Raw genomic sequence first — 20,110 nt, 5'->3', positions numbered from 1 at the left:
ACCGCCTCTCAGTGATTGAAACCAAATTTGGAAAAATTGAAAATGATATCTGCCTCATTAAACAGGAAATGAGTACACAGTGTGAGAGACTTGAGGGTGTTGAAATGAACAATTCTGTTTTGGAGAATAGAATTCAAAAAGTTGAACATGAAAGAGATATGGCACTCAGTCACTGTAACGAGCTAATGAAAACATGCTAGACCTACAATGAAGGTCAATGAAGGACAACCTACTATTTGGCGGTCTACCGGAGACTGGGGTGGGGGAGGACCCCGAGCAGGTTGTTAAGGAATTCATTCAATCAGAGCTCGAAATTGAGGAGAACCGACTTCCATGTTGTTCATAGGCTACGTAAGAGAATGGATGGTAGGCCGAGGTCAATAGTTGCCAAATTTGTCAGTAGGAAGGACCGTGAACGAGTCCTTACGGCTGCCCCCGTTAAGCTTTCATCAAAACGTCAGTTCAGTGTTAACGAACAGTTCCCCCTGGAAATAAATGAACGACGTCGTGTGCTATATCCAGTGTTTAAGGAGGCTAAGAGAAATAATCGCCAGGCCAGGCTTAAAGCTGACAAGCTCTATACCAGCAGTTGCATTCGAGCTACTCACGTCGCGTTGAAAAAATACAACTACAATTTTGTAAAAGAATTCTTAAACTGAGAAGTAATACCCCAAATTATATGATATATGGGGAACTTGGTCGTTATCCACTAGAAATGAATATTAAGACTCGAATGGTGACTTTTTGGCATAGAATTATTACAGATGAGAATAAATTATCATGTATACTCTGTAATTTAATGAACAAACTTCAGTCACAAGATCAAATCGATTTCAAATGGTTGAAGTCCATAAAGTCAATACTAGATAACACTGGATATGGCAGTCTATGGAGTAACCAACATATATGTACTGTTGATAGAATCTTTTTTGAAGTTTAAAGTTAAACAAAGATTAACTGATCAGTTTATTCAGAAGTGGTACCATGACACTGATATTTCTTCACGTGGGGAAACTTACTCAATCTTTAAAAGCAAATGGGAATTAGAGACTTATGTAATTAAACTAAACCCAGAAGATAGAAAAACATTGTGTAGATTTAGAACATCTAATTGTAAGTTACCAATCGAAACTGGTAGATGGACAGGTGTACCTCGCCAGGAAAGAATTTGTTTATTATGTAATATAAATATTGGCGATGAGTATCATTACCTTTATCAATGTGAAAACGACTATATTAAAGAAATACGTCAAAAACACTTACCTAAATACTATTACCAACAACCAAGTGTTTTGAAAATGAAAGGAATGTTCACTATTTGTAATGCCCCTTTACTTCGGAAAGTAACAAAATTTATACAAAAACTAGAAAAAATACTTAGTAATTTCTGAATCAATTGTATGTATCTAAAATTATATGTATGTATGTATGTATGTATGTATGTATGTATGTATGTATGTATGTATGTATGTATGTATGTATGTATGTATGTATGTATGTATGTATGTATGTATGTATGTATGTATGTATGTATGTATGTATGTATATGTGTATGTATGTATATGTGTATGTAAGTATATGTGTATGTATGTATATGTGTATGTATGTATATGTGCATGTATGTATATGTATATGTATGTATGTATATGTGTATGTATGTAGCACATTTCACTATGTATAACGTATCTGATTATTTGCAGACAATATGTAACAATGTATCTGATTGTATCTGATAACTGACCTCCTGTTACACACTTATGGTGTGTCTGGAGTGATTAATAAAACTTGTAAAACTTGTAAAAAAACTTGTAAAACTTAGCTGAATGAATTTCAATAATATACACGTTTAATACACCTATAAGCACACCCGTCTCTCCTTAATACTAGGATTTCATGTTTCTTACACAAATGTAGCGTAAAAATTGCTTCACAATAATGCTTCTCTTTTCATATATGAAATAATAGTAATGTTTATGTGGAAACTAGTGAAAACACTTCAAAATCATAGCCTGTGGGCTATATTTTTTTTTCAAAATAGTTGAAACAGGTGTCCAATTTCCACATATTTCACGGAGTGCCACACCCATACCTGTGTACGTAATTGACAAAATTAGTCACTTTGTCTTAAAGTTGCACTCAAATTTCACAGTCTTTCTCAGGTATAAAATGGATGTGTGAGGCAAACACATTTATTGATACCGGGGGCTCCAACCACGGCAATTTTTTAAAAATATGTCCCTGCTGCTCCAAGTGGTTTTGTTTTGTTTTGTGTGTGAGTGTGTGCATGTGTTTTTTTTTTCTCTTCCTGTGAATCTTTTACCCACACCCACAAAACAATACATACACACCATTTCTAAATGACCGAATTAATACAGTCTGTTTACACATGTGTACACGTATATATATTCTCTCTCAAGTTCGAAAATTCTCCCATATTCCATACTTAGAATGTGATATTTGTTAGCAATTAAATGCGATCAGTTCACGATTTTCCTGCCGAATATCATCATTTAGTTTAAATCTGAGCTTCTCTTCCAACCTATATACTGTGATATATTAAGCTGTATGTGTGTTTGTCCATTTCAGACTTAGTCACAATGTTGGCAACAAAATTATAGGAAATGTCAGTTCCTCTAACCTTTCCACTGTCGTCTTAGCACCACCTGAGCTGCTGCTTATATATCACTAATTTTCTCCAATAATTTAGAGCTATAACTCCCGGTTTACCCATGGTCACAAATTTACTTTAAATGGTGATAAATATCCAAATCAAAGTCCAGTACAGTTGAGTATAATCATACAGTCACACCACACAAGTACATGTACACTGTATACACCACGGGCGCGTCGTTAACAGTTGTCATCACGGTAGGGTCTTAATCCATTGTTAGATTTTCTAAGATTCAAATGTCACTTTTCTACCCTCGCATGTAGAAATTACCTAAATAGTACTGTCCATAAACCCATAAACCATGTACCATCCAAAAATTAGGGTTATTGATGACCTCAAAATTCCGAAATAAGACATAATTTCAGGAGCCCAAAATTGTATGGCATAGCTGGTCCGCGTGACCTTGACCTTATGGTGTGTCTGGAGTGATTAATAAAACTTGTAAAACTTGTAAAAGAACTTGTAAAACTTAGCTGAATGAATTTCAATAATATACACGTTAAACGCACTAATCCTAACTTCTTATAATTGACCAACGAACAAACCAACAACACCCTTCCCCACCCCCACCCTCCAAATACACCCACCTACCCGAAAGTAAAGGAAAATCCACCTTCCCACCCAACCCCACAGGACTACTTCACATCACACACTTTTTTGTTATAAACAATTGATACCTGCTACAACTTCTAAGTCGCCGCCCCGTCCCCCGTCTCCCACCCGACAAGTACACACTCACGCCCGGCCCCGCCCATTTATGATTAGGTGAATGAATTTCAATAATATACACGTTAAACCAACAGTTAATACACCTATGAGCTGACACGGTATCGGTTTATTTCTTAATACTACGCATGTACAATCTGAATTCAAATACACACATGTAGTGTACCGACTAACGCTAAAAATTGCCACTTTCAACCAACAATCATTTCATATATGAAATAATAGTAATGTTTATGTGGAAACTAGTGAAAACACTTCAAAATCATACTCTGAAATCGAGGCAATTTCCGCTATACATTTTTTTTTTTTTCAAAATAGTTGAAACAGGTGGTATTATTCCAATTTCCACATATGTCAGTTTACCCAGTTGCAGGAGTCGTTTTCACTGTCCGTGCACGTGGGTACGTTGTCGTGTATACCTGTGTACGTATGTGTATAGTGCACGATCAAAGGTAAGTATCGTCGTCGTCTATACGATAGAGAATTATCCTGAATATAAAGTTGTTCTGACTCAAATTTCTAAAGTATAAATTTAACCCAGAATGTATAAAATGGATGTGTGAGCCAAACACATTTATTGCGAAAGGCTGAGTCCGGGGGCTCCAACCACGGCAGTTTTATTTTTTAAAAATATGAAATCCGATTCTCCTATTTGTGTGGTTTTGTTTTGTTTTGTGTGTGAGTGTGTGCATGTGTTTTTTTTTTTTTTTTTTCCTTTTTTCCCCTCTCACCTGTGACTGTTACTAGCGCGCGCACACCCACACCCACAAACACACCCCCATACATACACACCATTTCTTTATTTTCGAGTTTGATATCTAGACAACACAGAATTAATACATGTTTGCGTAGAGTCGAGTCAAGTACACATGTGTACACGTATATATATGATCACACATACAATACAGCACAACACACATGTGGATACGATGACGTATGAATTGGGAGGGAAAAAAAACCCCAAAAAACATATTCCATACTTAGAATGTGATATTTGTTAGCAATTAAATGCGATAATCGAATCGAAAATGGTGGAGACTATGGATTGAGATTAAGTATAGCAGGAATTCGATAAATGTGCTTCCATGTCTATGATATTTACCCATTCTAAATCTAAATTATTCACAAATACCATTTATTACCATATATACAATGAACATGTATATATTAAGAAACTAAGTAAATAGTGTGTTTATGAAAATAACGCATATATTACGAATTTAGAACAATTCTATTCAACTAATAGTGAAACCGCACTGACAAAATTATAGGAAAATGTCATGTAGCTCACTCATTACGAAACCGATTTAAATTTTGAAAACACCATTCGTTTGCCTATCTATCCGTTAGCAAATAGGTGTATATATCACTAATTTTCTCCAATAATTTAGAGCTATAAACAACGTTTATTCACACCAAGGAAACACAAATTACTTGTTTTCCACACAGACAGGCTAACGCGCCGTTAGGTGTCCTCGGCGAGGTGCAGCAAAAAGCGCTTAAACGGCTGAGCGAGGACGGGCGGGGCATACAGCTTACCTAGCACTGACTAGCGCAGTTCTCGACGAATCACATCCAGACGAATCCGAAGATGGCAGAGAAGACTCCAGTGAAGAAAGCAGTGAAGAAGCCAAAGACCCCGGCAGCTCATCCAAAGTACAGCGACATGGTGGCCACTGCAGTGGGAAGTCTGAAGGAACGTGGAGGCTCGTCCCGTCAGGCAATACTGAAATACATCATGGCTAACTTCAAAGTGGGATCCGACGCTAAGGCTATCAACGCACACCTGAAGATCGCCCTCCGGAACGGCGTGAAGAAAGGAGCCCTGAAACAGTCGAAAGGAACCGGAGCTGCTGGATCATTCAAGCTCGGAGAGAAACCTAAACCCGCCAAAAAACCAGCCGCTAAGAAAGTGGTTAAGCCGAAAGCAGCAAAACCTAAGAAACCGGCGGCGAAGAAAGCGACTACGTCGGCGACGGCTAAGAAACCAAAGGCAAAGACACCCAAGAAAGCAGCTACCAAGAAAACCACGGAGAAGAAACCATCCAAGAAAACTACCAAGCCCAAGACCCCTAAGAAAAAGGCTATCAAGTCTCCGAAGAAAGCTAAGACAGACAAGCCTAAGAAAGCCAAGGCTGCAAAAAAATAAGATGTATATCTTACACCGTCCGAACGACACGTAAACAGTCCTTTTTAGGACTACCCACATGTCACGAAAATCATCCAATTACGCCTCGAAAAATACGCAAAACGCACTAATCCTAACTTCTTATAATTGACCAACGAACAAACCAACAACACCCTTCCCCACCCCCACCCTCCAAATACACCCACCTACCCGAAAGTAAAGGAAAATCCACCTTCCCACCCAACCCCACAGGACTACTTCACATCACACACTTTTTTGTTATAAACAATTGATACCTGCTACAACTTCTAAGTCGCCGCCCCGTCCCCCGTCTCCCACCCGACAAGTACACACTCACGCCCGGCCCCGCCCATTTATGATTAGGTGAATGAATTTCAATAATATACACGTTAAACCAACAGTTAATACACCTATAAGCTGACACGGTATCGGTTTATTTCTTAATACTACGCATGTACAATCTGAATTCAAATACACAAATGTAGTGTACCGACTAACGCTAAAAATTGCCACTTTCAACCAACAATCATTTCATATATGAAATAATAGTAATGTTTATGTGGAAACTAGTGAAAACACTTCAAAATCATACTCTGAAATCGAGACAATTTCCGCTATACATTTTTTTTTCAAAATAGTTGAAACAGGTGGTATTATTCCAATTTCCACATATTTCAGTTTACCCAGTTGCAGGAGTCGTTTTCACTGTCCGTGCACGTGGGTACGTTGTCGTGTATACCTGTGTACGTATGTGTATAGTGCACGATCAAAGGTAAGTATCGTCGTCGTCTATACGATAGAGAATTATCCTGAATATAAAGTTGTTCTGACTCAAATTTCTAAAGTATAAATTTAACCCAGAATGTATAAAATGGATGTGTGAGCCAAACACATTTATTGCGAAAGGCTGAGTCCGGGGGCTCCAACCACGGCAGTTTTATTTTTTAAAAATATGAAATCCGATTCTCCTATTTGTGTGGTTTTGTTTTGTTTTGTGTGTGAGTGTGTGCATGTGTTTTCCTTTTTTCCCCTCTCACCTGTGACTGTTACTAGCGCGCGCACACCCACACCCACAAACACACCCCCATACATACACACCATTTCTTTATTTTCGAGTTCGATATCTAGACAACACAGAATTAATACATGTTTGCGTAGAGTCGAGTCAAGTACACATGTGTACACGTATATATATGATCACACATACAATACAGCACAACACACATGTGGATACGATGACGTATGAATTGGGAGGGAAAAAAACCCCCAAAAAACATATTCCATACTTAGAATGTGATATTTGTTAGCAATTAAATGCGATAATCGAATCGAAAATGGTGGAGACTATGGATTGAGATTAAGTATAGCAGGAATTCGATAAATGTGCTTCCATGTCTATGATATTTACCCATTCTAAATCTAAATTATTCACAAATACCATTTATTACCATATATACAATGAACATGTATATATTAAGAAACTAAGTAAATAGTGTGTTTATGAAAATAACGCATATATTACGAATTTAGAACAATTCTATTCAACTAATAGTGAAACCGCACTGACAAAATTATAGGAAAATGTCATGTAGCTCACTCATTACGAAACCGATTTAAATTTTGAAAACACCATTCGTTTGCCTATCTATCCGTTAGCAAATAGGTGTATATATCACTAATTTTCTCCAATAATTTAGAGCTATAAACAACGTTTATTCACACCAAGGAAACACAAATTACTTGTTTTCCACACAGACAGGCTAACGCGCCGTTAGGTGTCCTCGGCGAGGTGCAGCAAAAAGCGCTTAAACGGCTGAGCGAGGACGGGCGGGGCATACAGCTTACCTAGCACTGACTAGCGCAGTTCTCGAACAATCACATCCAGACGAATCCGAAGATGGCAGAGAAGACTCCAGTGAAGAAAGCAGTGAAGAAGCCAAAGACCCCGGCAGCTCATCCAAAGTACAGCGACATGGTGGCCACTGCAGTGGGAAGTCTGAAGGAACGTGGAGGCTCGTCCCGTCAGGCAATACTGAAATACATCATGGCTAACTTCAAAGTGGGATCCGACGCTAAGGCTATCAACGCACACCTGAAGATCGCCCTCCGGAACGGCGTGAAGAAAGGAGCCCTGAAACAGTCGAAAGGAACCGGAGCTGCTGGATCATTCAAGCTCGGAGAGAAACCTAAACCCGCCAAAAAACCAGCCGCTAAGAAAGTGGTTAAGCCGAAAGCAGCAAAACCTAAGAAACCGGCGGCGAAGAAAGCGACTACGTCGGCGACGGCTAAGAAACCAAAGGCAAAGACACCCAAGAAAGCAGCTACCAAGAAAACCACGGAGAAGAAACCATCCAAGAAAACTACCAAGCCCAAGACCCCTAAGAAAAAGGCTATCAAGTCTCCGAAGAAAGCTAAGACAGACAAGCCTAAGAAAGCCAAGGCTGCAAAAAAATAAGATGTATATCTTACACCGTCCGAACGACACGTAAACAGTCCTTTTTAGGACTACCCACATGTCACGAAAATCATCCAATTACGCCTCGAAAAATACGCAAAAAGCACTAATCGTAACTTCTTATAATTGACCAACGAACAAACCAACAACACCCTTCCCCACCCCCACCCTCCAAATACACCCACCTACCCGAAAGTAAAGGAAAATCCACCTTCCCACCCAACCCCACAGGACTACTTCACATCACACACTTTTTTGTTATAAACAATTGATACCTGCTACAACTTCTAAGTCGCCGCCCCGTCCCCCGTCTCCCACCCGACAAGTACACACTCACGCCCGGCCCCGCCCATTTATGATTAGGTGAATGAATTTCAATAATATACACGTTAAACCAACAGTTAATACACCTATAAGCTGACACGGTATCGGTTTATTTCTTAATACTACGCATGTACAATCTGAATTCAAATACACAAATGTAGTGTACCGACTAACGCTAAAAATTGCCACTTTCAACCAACAATCATTTCATATATGAAATAATAGTAATGTTTATGTGGAAACTAGTGAAAACACTTCAAAATCATACTCTGAAATCGAGACAATTTCCGCTATACATTTTTTTTTCAAAATAGTTGAAACAGGTGGTATTATTCCAATTTCCACATATTTCAGTTTACCCAGTTGCAGGAGTCGTTTTCACTGTCCGTGCACGTGGGTACGTTGTCGTGTATACCTGTGTACGTATGTGTATAGTGCACGATCAAAGGTAAGTATCGTCGTCGTCTATACGATAGAGAATTATCCTGAATATAAAGTTGTTCTGACTCAAATTTCTAAAGTATAAATTTAACCCAGAATGTATAAAATGGATGTGTGAGCCAAACACATTTATTGCGAAAGGCTGAGTCCGGGGGCTCCAACCACGGCAGTTTTATTTTTTAAAAATATGAAATCCGATTCTCCTATTTGTGTGGTTTTGTTTTGTTTTGTGTGTGAGTGTGTGCATGTGTTTTTTTTTTCCTTTTTTCCCCTCTCACCTGTGACTGTTACTAGCGCGCGCACACCCACACCCACAAACACACCCCCATACATACACACCATTTCTTTATTTTCGAGTTCGATATCTAGACAACACAGAATTAATACATGTTTGCGTAGAGTCGAGTCAAGTACACATGTGTACACGTATATATATGATCACACATACAATACAGCACAACACACATGTGGATACGATGACGTATGAATTGGGAGGGAAAAAAACCCCCAAAAAACATATTCCATACTTAGAATGTGATATTTGTTAGCAATTAAATGCGATAATCGAATCGAAAATGGTGGAGACTATGGATTGAGATTAAGTATAGCAGGAATTCGATAAATGTGCTTCCATGTCTATGATATTTACCCATTCTAAATCTAAATTATTCACAAATACCATTTATTACCATATATACAATGAACATGTATATATTAAGAAACTAAGTAAATAGTGTGTTTATGAAAATAACGCATATATTACGAATTTAGAACAATTCTATTCAACTAATAGTGAAACCGCACTGACAAAATTATAGGAAAATGTCATGTAGCTCACTCATTACGAAACCGATTTAAATTTTGAAAACACCATTCGTTTGCCTATCTATCCGTTAGCAAATAGGTGTATATATCACTAATTTTCTCCAATAATTTAGAGCTATAAACAACGTTTATTCACACCAAGGAAACACAAATTACTTGTTTTCCACACAGACAGGCTAACGCGCCGTTAGGTGTCCTCGGCGAGGTGCAGCAAAAAGCGCTTAAACGGCTGAGCGAGGACGGGCGGGGCATACAAAAGGAAGTCAGTCCATATTGTCCAAACTGTGGTGAACCGGAAACCATAGAACACATTCTGTTCGAATGCACCACCCATGACACCAAAACCAAATTGAGCATATAGACAATATGAAATTCGAAACCATTCCAACCCTCCAAAACAACATAGAAAATATGTATTCGACCAATTAACCTCCTATCTAACGGATATTGATTATATTGATAAAATCTAGGAAAGCGATATAATTATATATATATATATATATATAAAAAAAAAAAAAAAAATAATAAAAAAAACACACACACACACGCAATATACGCAATTATGAGTCCACGTCCAGTATAGAATAAAAACACAAATAGGTACTACTTGTAGATCGTACAACCACTGCTTACTATAACTGGATAAACAGTGGACGTATTCGAATCTACATGTCCCCAATGGGTGGTCAGTAACCTATGGTAGGTAGGGAAACCAGGATACACAGCCCTCTGTAATTGACTTTACAGGGAGGTGTATTCAACACTGGACACAGGACTATAATTTCACCACCTCACACATACCAACAATACCCTTTAATACATGCCAATAACACACACCACATCCCTTAGCAGGGGACATTGTAAAAAAAAAAAAAAAACATTAAGATTCCCCCCCCCCCCCCCATTTTTTTTTTTTTTTTTTTTTTTTTTTTTTTAAACCATACCCACAACACCACATACACACACAAAAACATCTCCTACATAAATACAACATACACTGGGCCGAAACCCAAAGCCAACAACCATTACAAAATCTCTTCCACCCTACCTTCCACCTTCTAATATACAAATCCCTGCTCTAGTAGGGTAGACATGTAGACGATTATACACAGTAATCTACAGTCTCCCGAACGACATCGATTGTATAATAATTCACATTTATTCTCACTAATCCCAAAAATCTACGCTAACCCAATTCCAGCACATTCTTTACATCACCCCATCACATCCACTCTCATAACTGAACTTAATAACACAGTTCCCCACTTTTAAAATCCACTCTAGACCAGCATGACTAACCTTGTCAAATGGTGGCTAGTAATCCCATCTACAAATAACAAACCTACACCAGCTAACAAGCTAAACCTATTTTCCAATTTCCGACTTTCCCATACACTCTCTCCCGCTATCTTCTAAAACTTCTTGTCCTTCGGAAGGGACGTTAAACGGGGGTCCGGTGTACAGTGAGTCACGCCGTGCACGTTAATGAACCTCTGCTGGTTTTCGAAAAAGAGAAGGCTAACTGCTAGCCGCCACAGAGCATAGGTTTATATTAGGGAAATATAAAGTGAGACTAGAGTAGGACTAGGCGTTTCTGTGACAGTCCAAAATTTCCCCAGTTTTTTTTTTTTTTTTTTTTCTTTAGACGTTAGGGTATAGATATAGTCAGATCTGTCCTCCCCATATTAGACCTGTTTGGTGATTACTAAAAAGCGAAATTGCACACCCTAAAGCCTCGGCCCTACCAGCCCCCTCCCCCTTAGTGTCCTAGGCTCGGTTATAACCGGAACAAGGACGTTAAGCTAAAAAAAAAAAAAAAAAAAAGGGCGGGGCATACAGCTTACCTAGCACTGACTAGCGCAGTTCTCGAACAATCACATCCAGACGAATCCGAAGATGGCAGAGAAGACTCCAGTGAAGAAAGCAGTGAAGAAGCCAAAGACCCCGGCAGCTCATCCAAAGTACAGCGACATGGTGGCCACTGCAGTGGGAAGTCTGAAGGAACGTGGAGGCTCGTCCCGTCAGGCAATACTGAAATACATCATGGCTAACTTCAAAGTGGGATCCGACGCTAAGGCTATCAACGCACACCTGAAGATCGCCCTCCGGAACGGCGTGAAGAAAGGAGCCCTGAAACAGTCGAAAGGAACCGGAGCTGCTGGATCATTCAAGCTCGGAGAGAAACCTAAACCCGCCAAAAAACCAGCCGCTAAGAAAGTGGTTAAGCCGAAAGCAGCAAAACCTAAGAAACCGGCGGCGAAGAAAGCGACTACGTCGGCGACGGCTAAGAAACCAAAGGCAAAGACACCCAAGAAAGCAGCTACCAAGAAAACCACGGAGAAGAAACCATCCAAGAAAACTACCAAGCCCAAGACCCCTAAGAAAAAGGCTATCAAGTCTCCGAAGAAAGCTAAGACAGACAAGCCTAAGAAAGCCAAGGCTGCAAAAAAATAACATGTATATCTTACACCGTCCGAACGACACGTAAACAGTCCTTTTTAGGACTACCCACATGTCACGAAAATCATCCAATTACGCCTCGAAAAATACGCAAAACGCACTAATCCTAACTTCTTATAATTGACCAACGAACAAACCAACAACACCCTTCCCCACCCCCACCCTCCAAATACACCCACCTACCCGAAAGTAAAGGAAAATCCACCTTCCCACCCAACCCCACAGGACTACTTCACATCACACACTTTTTTGTTATAAACAATTGATACCTGCTACAACTTCTAAGTCGCCGCCCCGTCCCCCGTCTCCCACCCGACAAGTACACACTCACGCCCGGCCCCGCCCATTTATGATTAGGTGAATGAATTTCAATAATATACACGTTAAACCAACAGTTAATACACCTATAAGCTGACACGGTATCGGTTTATTTCTTAATACTACGCATGTACAATCTGAATTCAAATACACAAATGTAGTGTACCGACTAACGCTAAAAATTGCCACTTTCAACCAACAATCATTTCATATATGAAATAATAGTAATGTTTATGTGGAAACTAGTGAAAACACTTCAAAATCATACTCTGAAATCGAGACAATTTCCGCTATACATTTTTTTTTCAAAATAGTTGAAACAGGTGGTATTATTCCAATTTCCACATATTTCAGTTTACCCAGTTGCAGGAGTCGTTTTCACTGTCCGTGCACGTGGGTACGTTGTCGTGTATACCTGTGTACGTATGTGTATAGTGCACGATCAAAGGTAAGTATCGTCGTCGTCTATACGATAGAGAATTATCCTGAATATAAAGTTGTTCTGACTCAAATTTCTAAAGTATAAATTTAACCCAGAATGTATAAAATGGATGTGTGAGCCAAACACATTTATTGCGAAAGGCTGAGTCCGGGGGCTCCAACCACGGCAGTTTTATTTTTTAAAAATATGAAATCCGATTCTCCTATTTGTGTGGTTTTGTTTTGTTTTGTGTGTGAGTGTGTGCATGTGTTTTTTTTTTCCTTTTTTCCCCTCTCACCTGTGACTGTTACTAGCGCGCGCACACCCACACCCACAAACACACCCCCATACATACACACCATTTCTTTATTTTCGAGTTCGATATCTAGACAACACAGAATTAATACATGTTTGCGTAGAGTCGAGTCAAGTACACATGTGTACACGTATATATATGATCACACATACAATACAGCACAACACACATGTGGATACGATGACGTATGAATTGGGAGGGAAAAAAACCCCCAAAAAACATATTCCATACTTAGAATGTGATATTTGTTAGCAATTAAATGCGATAATCGAATCGAAAATGGTGGAGACTATGGATTGAGATTAAGTATAGCAGGAATTCGATAAATGTGCTTCCATGTCTATGATATTTACCCATTCTAAATCTAAATTATTCACAAATACCATTTATTACCATATATACAATGAACATGTATATATTAAGAAACTAAGTAAATAGTGTGTTTATGAAAATAACGCATATATTACGAATTTAGAACAATTCTATTCAACTAATAGTGAAACCGCACTGACAAAATTATAGGAAAATGTCATGTAGCTCACTCATTACGAAACCGATTTAAATTTTGAAAACACCATTCGTTTGCCTATCTATCCGTTAGCAAATAGGTGTATATATCACTAATTTTCTCCAATAATTTAGAGCTATAAACAACGTTTATTCACACCAAGGAAACACAAATTACTTGTTTTCCACACAGACAGGCTAACGCGCCGTTAGGTGTCCTCGGCGAGGTGCAGCAAAAAGCGCTTAAACGGCTGAGCGAGGACGGGCGGGGCATACAGCTTACCTAGCACTGACTAGCGCAGTTCTCGAACAATCACATCCAGACGAATCCGAAGATGGCAGAGAAGACTCCAGTGAAGAAAGCAGTGAAGAAGCCAAAGACCCCGGCAGCTCATCCAAAGTACAGCGACATGGTGGCCACTGCAGTGGGAAGTCTGAAGGAACGTGGAGGCTCGTCCCGTCAGGCAATACTGAAATACATCATGGCTAACTTCAAAGTGGGATCCGACGCTAAGGCTATCAACGCACACCTGAAGATCGCCCTCCGGAACGGCGTGAAGAAAGGAGCCCTGAAACAGTCGAAAGGAACCGGAGCTGCTGGATCATTCAAGCTCGGAGAGAAACCTAAACCCGCCAAAAAACCAGCCGCTAAGAAAGTGGTTAAGCCGAAAGCAGCAAAACCTAAGAAACCGGCGGCGAAGAAAGCGACTACGTCGGCGACGGCTAAGAAACCAAAGGCAAAGACACCCAAGAAAGCAGCTACCAAGAAAACCACGGAGAAGAAACCATCCAAGAAAACTACCAAGCCCAAGACCCCTAAGAAAAAGGCTATCAAGTCTCCGAAGAAAGCTAAGACAGACAAGCCTAAGAAAGCCAAGGCTGCAAAAAAATAAGATGTATATCTTACACCGTCCGAACGACACGTAAACAGTCCTTTTTAGGACTACCCACATGTCACGAAAATCATCCAATTACGCCTCGAAAAATACGCAAAACGCACTAATCCTAACTTCTTATAATTGACCAACGAACAAACCAACAACACCCTTCCCCACCCCCACCCTCCAAATACACCCACCTACCCGAAAGTAAAGGAAAATCCACCTTCCCACCCAACCCCACAGGACTACTTCACATCACACACTTTTTTGTTATAAACAATTGATACCTGCTACAACTTCTAAGTCGCCGCCCCGTCCCCCGTCTCCCACCCGACAAGTACACACTCACGCCCGGCCCCGCCCATTTATGATTAGGTGAATGAATTTCAATAATATACACGTTAAACCAACAGTTAATACACCTATAAGCTGACACGGTATCGGTTTATTTCTTAATACTACGCATGTACAATCTGAATTCAAATACACAAATGTAGTGTACCGACTAACGCTAAAAATTGCCACTTTCAACCAACAATCATTTCATATATGAAATAATAGTAATGTTTATGTGGAAACTAGTGAAAACACTTCAAAATCATACTCTGAAATCGAGACAATTTCCGCTATACATTTTTTTTTCAAAATAGTTGAAACAGGTGGTATTATTCCAATTTCCACATATTTCAGTTTACCCAGTTGCAGGAGTCGTTTTCACTGTCCGTGCACGTGGGTACGTTGTCGTGTATACCTGTGTACGTATGTGTATAGTGCACGATCAAAGGTAAGTATCGTCGTCGTCTATACGATAGAGAATTATCCTGAATATAAAGTTGTTCTGACTCAAATTTCTAAAGTATAAATTTAACCCAGAATGTATAAAATGGATGTGTGAGCCAAACACATTTATTGCGAAAGGCTGAGTCCGGGGGCTCCAACCACGGCAGTTTTATTTTTTAAAAATATGAAATCCGATTCTCCTATTTGTGTGGTTTTGTTTTGTTTTGTGTGTGAGTGTGTGCATGTGTTTTTTTTTTCCTTTTTTCCCCTCTCACCTGTGACTGTTACTAGCGCGCGCACACCCACACCCACAAACACACCCCCATACATACACACCATTTCTTTATTTTCGAGTTCGATATCTAGACAACACAGAATTAATACATGTTTGCGTAGAGTCGAGTCAAGTACACATGTGTACACGTATATATATGATCACACATACAATACAGCACAACACACATGTGGATACGATGACGTATGAATTGGGAGGGAAAAAAACCCCCAAAAAACATATTCCATACTTAGAATGTGATATTTGTTAGCAATTAAATGCGATAATCGAATCGAAAATGGTGGAGACTATGGATTGAGATTAAGTATAGCAGGAATTCGATAAATGTGCTTCCATGTCTATGATATTTACCCATTCTAAATCTAAATTATTCACAAATACCATTTATTACCATATATACAATGAACATGTATATATTAAGAAACTAAGTAAATAGTGTGTTTATGAAAATAACGCATATATTACGAATTTAGAACAATTCTATTCAACTAATAGTGAAACCGCACTGACAAAATTATAGGAAAATGTCATGTAGCTCACTCATTACGAAACCGATTTAAATTTTGAAAACACCATTCGTTTGCCTATCTATCCGTTAGCAAATAGGTGTATATATCACTAATTTTCTCCAATAATTTAGAGCTATAAACAACGTTTATTCACACCAAGGAAACACAAATTACTTGTTTTCCACACAGACAGGCTAACGCGCCGTTAGGTGTCCTCGGCGAGGTGCAGCAAAAAGCGCTTAAACGGCTGAGCGAGGACGGGCGGGGCATACAGCTTACCTAGCACTGACTAGCGCAGTTCTCGAACAATCACATCCAGACGAATCCGAAGATGGCAGAGAAGACTCCAGTGAAGAAAGCAGTGAAGAAGCCAAAGACCCCGGCAGCTCATCCAAAGTACAGCGACATGGTGGCCACTGCAGTGGGAAGTCTGAAGGAACGTGGAGGCTCGTCCCGTCAGGCAATACTGAAATACATCATGGCTAACTTCAAAGTGGGATCCGACGCTAAGGCTATCAACGCACACCTGAAGATCGCCCTCCGGAACGGCGTGAAGAAAGGAGCCCTGAAACAGTCGAAAGGAACCGGAGCTGCTGGATCATTCAAGCTCGGAGAGAAACCTAAACCCGCCAAAAAACCAGCCGCTAAGAAAGTGGTTAAGCCGAAAGCAGCAAAACCTAAGAAACCGGCGGCGAAGAAAGCGACTACGTCGGCGACGGCTAAGAAACCAAAGGCAAAGACACCCAAGAAAGCAGCTACCAAGAAAACCACGGAGAAGAAACCATCCAAGAAAACTACCAAGCCCAAGACCCCTAAGAAAAAGGCTATCAAGTCTCCGAAGAAAGCTAAGACAGACAAGCCTAAGAAAGCCAAGGCTGCAAAAAAATAAGATGTATATCTTACACCGTCCGAACGACACGTAAACAGTCCTTTTTAGGACTACCCACATGTCACGAAAATCATCCAATTACGCCTCGAAAAATACGCAAAAAGCACTAATCGTAACTTCTTATAATTGACCAACGAACAAACCAACAACACCCTTCCCCACCCCCACCCTCCAAATACACCCACCTACCCGAAAGTAAAGGAAAATCCACCTTCCCACCCAACCCCACAGGACTACTTCACATCACACACTTTTTTGTTATAAACAATTGATACCTGCTACAACTTCTAAGTCGCCGCCCCGTCCCCCGTCTCCCACCCGACAAGTACACACTCACGCCCGGCCCCGCCCATTTATGATTAGGTGAATGAATTTCAATAATATACACGTTAAACCAACAGTTAATACACCTATAAGCTGACACGGTATCGGTTTATTTCTTAATACTACGCATGTACAATCTGAATTCAAATACACAAATGTAGTGTACCGACTAACGCTAAAAATTGCCACTTTCAACCAACAATCATTTCATATATGAAATAATAGTAATGTTTATGTGGAAACTAGTGAAAACACTTCAAAATCATACTCTGAAATCGAGACAATTTCCGCTATACATTTTTTTTTCAAAATAGTTGAAACAGGTGGTATTATTCCAATTTCCACATATTTCAGTTTACCCAGTTGCAGGAGTCGTTTTCACTGTCCGTGCACGTGGGTACGTTGTCGTGTATACCTGTGTACGTATGTGTATAGTGCACGATCAAAGGTAAGTATCGTCGTCGTCTATACGATAGAGAATTATCCTGAATATAAAGTTGTTCTGACTCAAATTTCTAAAGTATAAATTTAACCCAGAATGTATAAAATGGATGTGTGAGCCAAACACATTTATTGCGAAAGGCTGAGTCCGGGGGCTCCAACCACGGCAGTTTTATTTTTTAAAAATATGAAATCCGATTCTCCTATTTGTGTGGTTTTGTTTTGTTTTGTGTGTGAGTGTGTGCATGTGTTTTTTTTTTCCTTTTTTCCCCTCTCACCTGTGACTGTTACTAGCGCGCGCACACCCACACCCACAAACACACCCCCATACATACACACCATTTCTTTATTTTCGAGTTCGATATCTAGACAACACAGAATTAATACATGTTTGCGTAGAGTCGAGTCAAGTACACATGTGTACACGTATATATATGATCACACATACAATACAGCACAACACACATGTGGATACGATGACGTATGAATTGGGAGGGAAAAAAACCCCCAAAAAACATATTCCATACTTAGAATGTGATATTTGTTAGCAATTAAATGCGATAATCGAATCGAAAATGGTGGAGACTATGGATTGAGATTAAGTATAGCAGGAATTCGATAAATGTGCTTCCATGTCTATGATATTTACCCATTCTAAATCTAAATTATTCACAAATACCATTTATTACCATATATACAATGAACATGTATATATTAAGAAACTAAGTAAATAGTGTGTTTATGAAAATAACGCATATATTACGAATTTAGAACAATTCTATTCAACTAATAGTGAAACCGCACTGACAAAATTATAGGAAAATGTCATGTAGCTCACTCATTACGAAACCGATTTAAATTTTGAAAACACCATTCGTTTGCCTATCTATCCGTTAGCAAATAGGTGTATATATCACTAATTTTCTCCAATAATTTAGAGCTATAAACAACGTTTATTCACACCAAGGAAACACAAATTACTTGTTTTCCACACAGACAGGCTAACGCGCCGTCAGCAAAAAGCGCTTAAACGGAAACACAAATTACTTGTTTTCCACACAAAAATATGTATTTAAAAACAATTCATTACCAATTAACCTCCTATGGTGGATATTGATTATAAACCAAGGAAGTCAGTCCATATCTAAACTGTGGTGAACCGGAAACCATAAACAAAACTAGGAATGCACCACCCATGACAACTTTAGATCAGTTTTCCAAAACCAAATTATACATAGAAAATATATATATATATATATATATATATAAAAAAAAAAAAAAAATATATATATATATATATATAAAAAAAAAAAAAAATCAAAAAACACACACACACACACGCAATATACGCAATTATGAGTCCACGTCCAGTATAGAATAAAAACACAAATAGGTACTACTTGTAGATCGTACAACCACTGCTTACTATAACTGGATAAACAGTGGACGTATTCGAATCTACATGTCCCCAATGGGTGGTCAGTAACCTATGGTAGGTAGGGAAACCAGGATACACAGCCCTCTGTAATTGACTTTACAGGGAGGTGTATTCAACACTGGACACAGGACTATAATTTCACCACCTCACACATACCAACAATACCCTTTAATACATGCCAATAACACACACCACATCCCTTAGCAGGGGACATTGTAAAAAAAAAAAAAACATTAAGATTCCCCCCCCCCCCATTTTTTTTTTTTTTTTTTTTTTTTTTTTTTTTTTTTTTTTTTTTTTAACCATACCCACAACACCACATACACACACAAAAACATCTCCTACATAAATACAACATACACTGGGCCGAAACCCAAAGCCAACAACCATTACAAAATCTCTTCCACCCTACCTTCCACCTTCTAATATACAAATCCCTGCTCTAGTAGGGTAGACATGTAGACGATTATACACAGTAATCTACAGTCTCCCGAACGACATCGATTGTATAATAATTCACATTTATTCTCACTAATCCCAAAAATCTACGCTAACCCAATTCCAGCACATTCTTTACATCACCCCATCACATCCACTCTCATAACTGAACTTAATAACACAGTTCCCCACTTTTAAAATCCACTCTAGACCAGCATGACTAACCTTGTCAAATGGTGGCTAGTAATCCCATCTACAAATAACAAACCTACACCAGCTAACAAGCTAAACCTATTTTCCAATTTCCGACTTTCCCATACACTCTCTCCCGCTATCTTCTAAAACTTCTTGTCCTTCGGAAGGGACGTTAAACGGGGGTCCGGTGTACAGTGAGTCACGCCGTGCACGTTAAAGAACCTCTGCTGGTTTTCGAAAAAGAGAAGGCTAACTGCTAGCCGCCACAGAGCATAGGTTTATATTAGGGAAATATAAAGTGAGACTA

The 20,110-nt window shown here is 39.2% G+C and overlaps 5 protein-coding genes across 5 annotated transcripts; all 5 read left to right on the top strand.

Annotated features, from left to right (window-relative positions):
- The first annotated feature begins 5,000 nt into the window (after positions 1 to 5,000).
- LOC132547648 (histone H1-delta-like) lies at positions 5,001 to 5,546 on the top strand. Its single transcript, XM_060211433.1, has one exon. The coding sequence runs from the start codon at positions 5,064 to 5,066 to the stop codon at positions 5,544 to 5,546; it is 483 nt and encodes a 160-aa protein (XP_060067416.1). The 5' UTR covers positions 5,001 to 5,063.
- Positions 5,547 to 7,455: 1,909 nt separating this feature from the next.
- LOC132547645 (histone H1-delta-like) lies at positions 7,456 to 8,001 on the top strand. Its single transcript, XM_060211430.1, has one exon. The coding sequence runs from the start codon at positions 7,519 to 7,521 to the stop codon at positions 7,999 to 8,001; it is 483 nt and encodes a 160-aa protein (XP_060067413.1). The 5' UTR covers positions 7,456 to 7,518.
- A 3,501-nt stretch (positions 8,002 to 11,502) lies between these two features.
- LOC132547649 (histone H1-delta-like) lies at positions 11,503 to 12,045 on the top strand. Its single transcript, XM_060211434.1, has one exon. It carries the CDS (start codon positions 11,563 to 11,565, stop codon positions 12,043 to 12,045), a length of 483 nt encoding a protein of 160 aa, XP_060067417.1. The 5' UTR covers positions 11,503 to 11,562.
- Positions 12,046 to 13,960: 1,915 nt separating this feature from the next.
- Positions 13,961 to 14,506, top strand: LOC132547646 (histone H1-delta-like). The gene has a single exon (XM_060211431.1). It carries the CDS (start codon positions 14,024 to 14,026, stop codon positions 14,504 to 14,506), a length of 483 nt encoding a protein of 160 aa, XP_060067414.1. The 5' UTR covers positions 13,961 to 14,023.
- Positions 14,507 to 16,421: 1,915 nt separating this feature from the next.
- Positions 16,422 to 16,967, top strand: LOC132547647 (histone H1-delta-like). Its single transcript, XM_060211432.1, has one exon. The coding sequence runs from the start codon at positions 16,485 to 16,487 to the stop codon at positions 16,965 to 16,967; it is 483 nt and encodes a 160-aa protein (XP_060067415.1). The 5' UTR covers positions 16,422 to 16,484.
- The last annotated feature ends 3,143 nt before the right edge of the window (positions 16,968 to 20,110 follow it).

Source organism: Ylistrum balloti, unplaced genomic scaffold, assembly GCF_031769215.1.
Source record: "Ylistrum balloti isolate Yb309-2 unplaced genomic scaffold, AGI_CSIRO_Ybal_v1 Utg369968, whole genome shotgun sequence".
Taxonomy (NCBI): domain Eukaryota; kingdom Metazoa; phylum Mollusca; class Bivalvia; order Pectinida; family Pectinidae; genus Ylistrum; species Ylistrum balloti.
The sequence above is the reverse complement of the archived record's forward strand: the minus strand, read 5'-3'. Positions and strand labels throughout refer to the sequence as shown.

Excerpts from the sequence above, each read along its gene's own strand:
- LOC132547646 (XM_060211431.1), top strand. The coding sequence starts at position 14,024 with ATGGTGGCCACTGCAGTGGGAAGTCTGAAGGAACGTGGAGGCTCGTCC.
- LOC132547647 (XM_060211432.1), top strand. The coding sequence starts at position 16,485 with ATGGTGGCCACTGCAGTGGGAAGTCTGAAGGAACGTGGAGGCTCGTCC.
- LOC132547645 (XM_060211430.1), top strand. The coding sequence starts at position 7,519 with ATGGTGGCCACTGCAGTGGGAAGTCTGAAGGAACGTGGAGGCTCGTCC.
- LOC132547649 (XM_060211434.1), top strand. The coding sequence starts at position 11,563 with ATGGTGGCCACTGCAGTGGGAAGTCTGAAGGAACGTGGAGGCTCGTCC.
- LOC132547648 (XM_060211433.1), top strand. The coding sequence starts at position 5,064 with ATGGTGGCCACTGCAGTGGGAAGTCTGAAGGAACGTGGAGGCTCGTCC.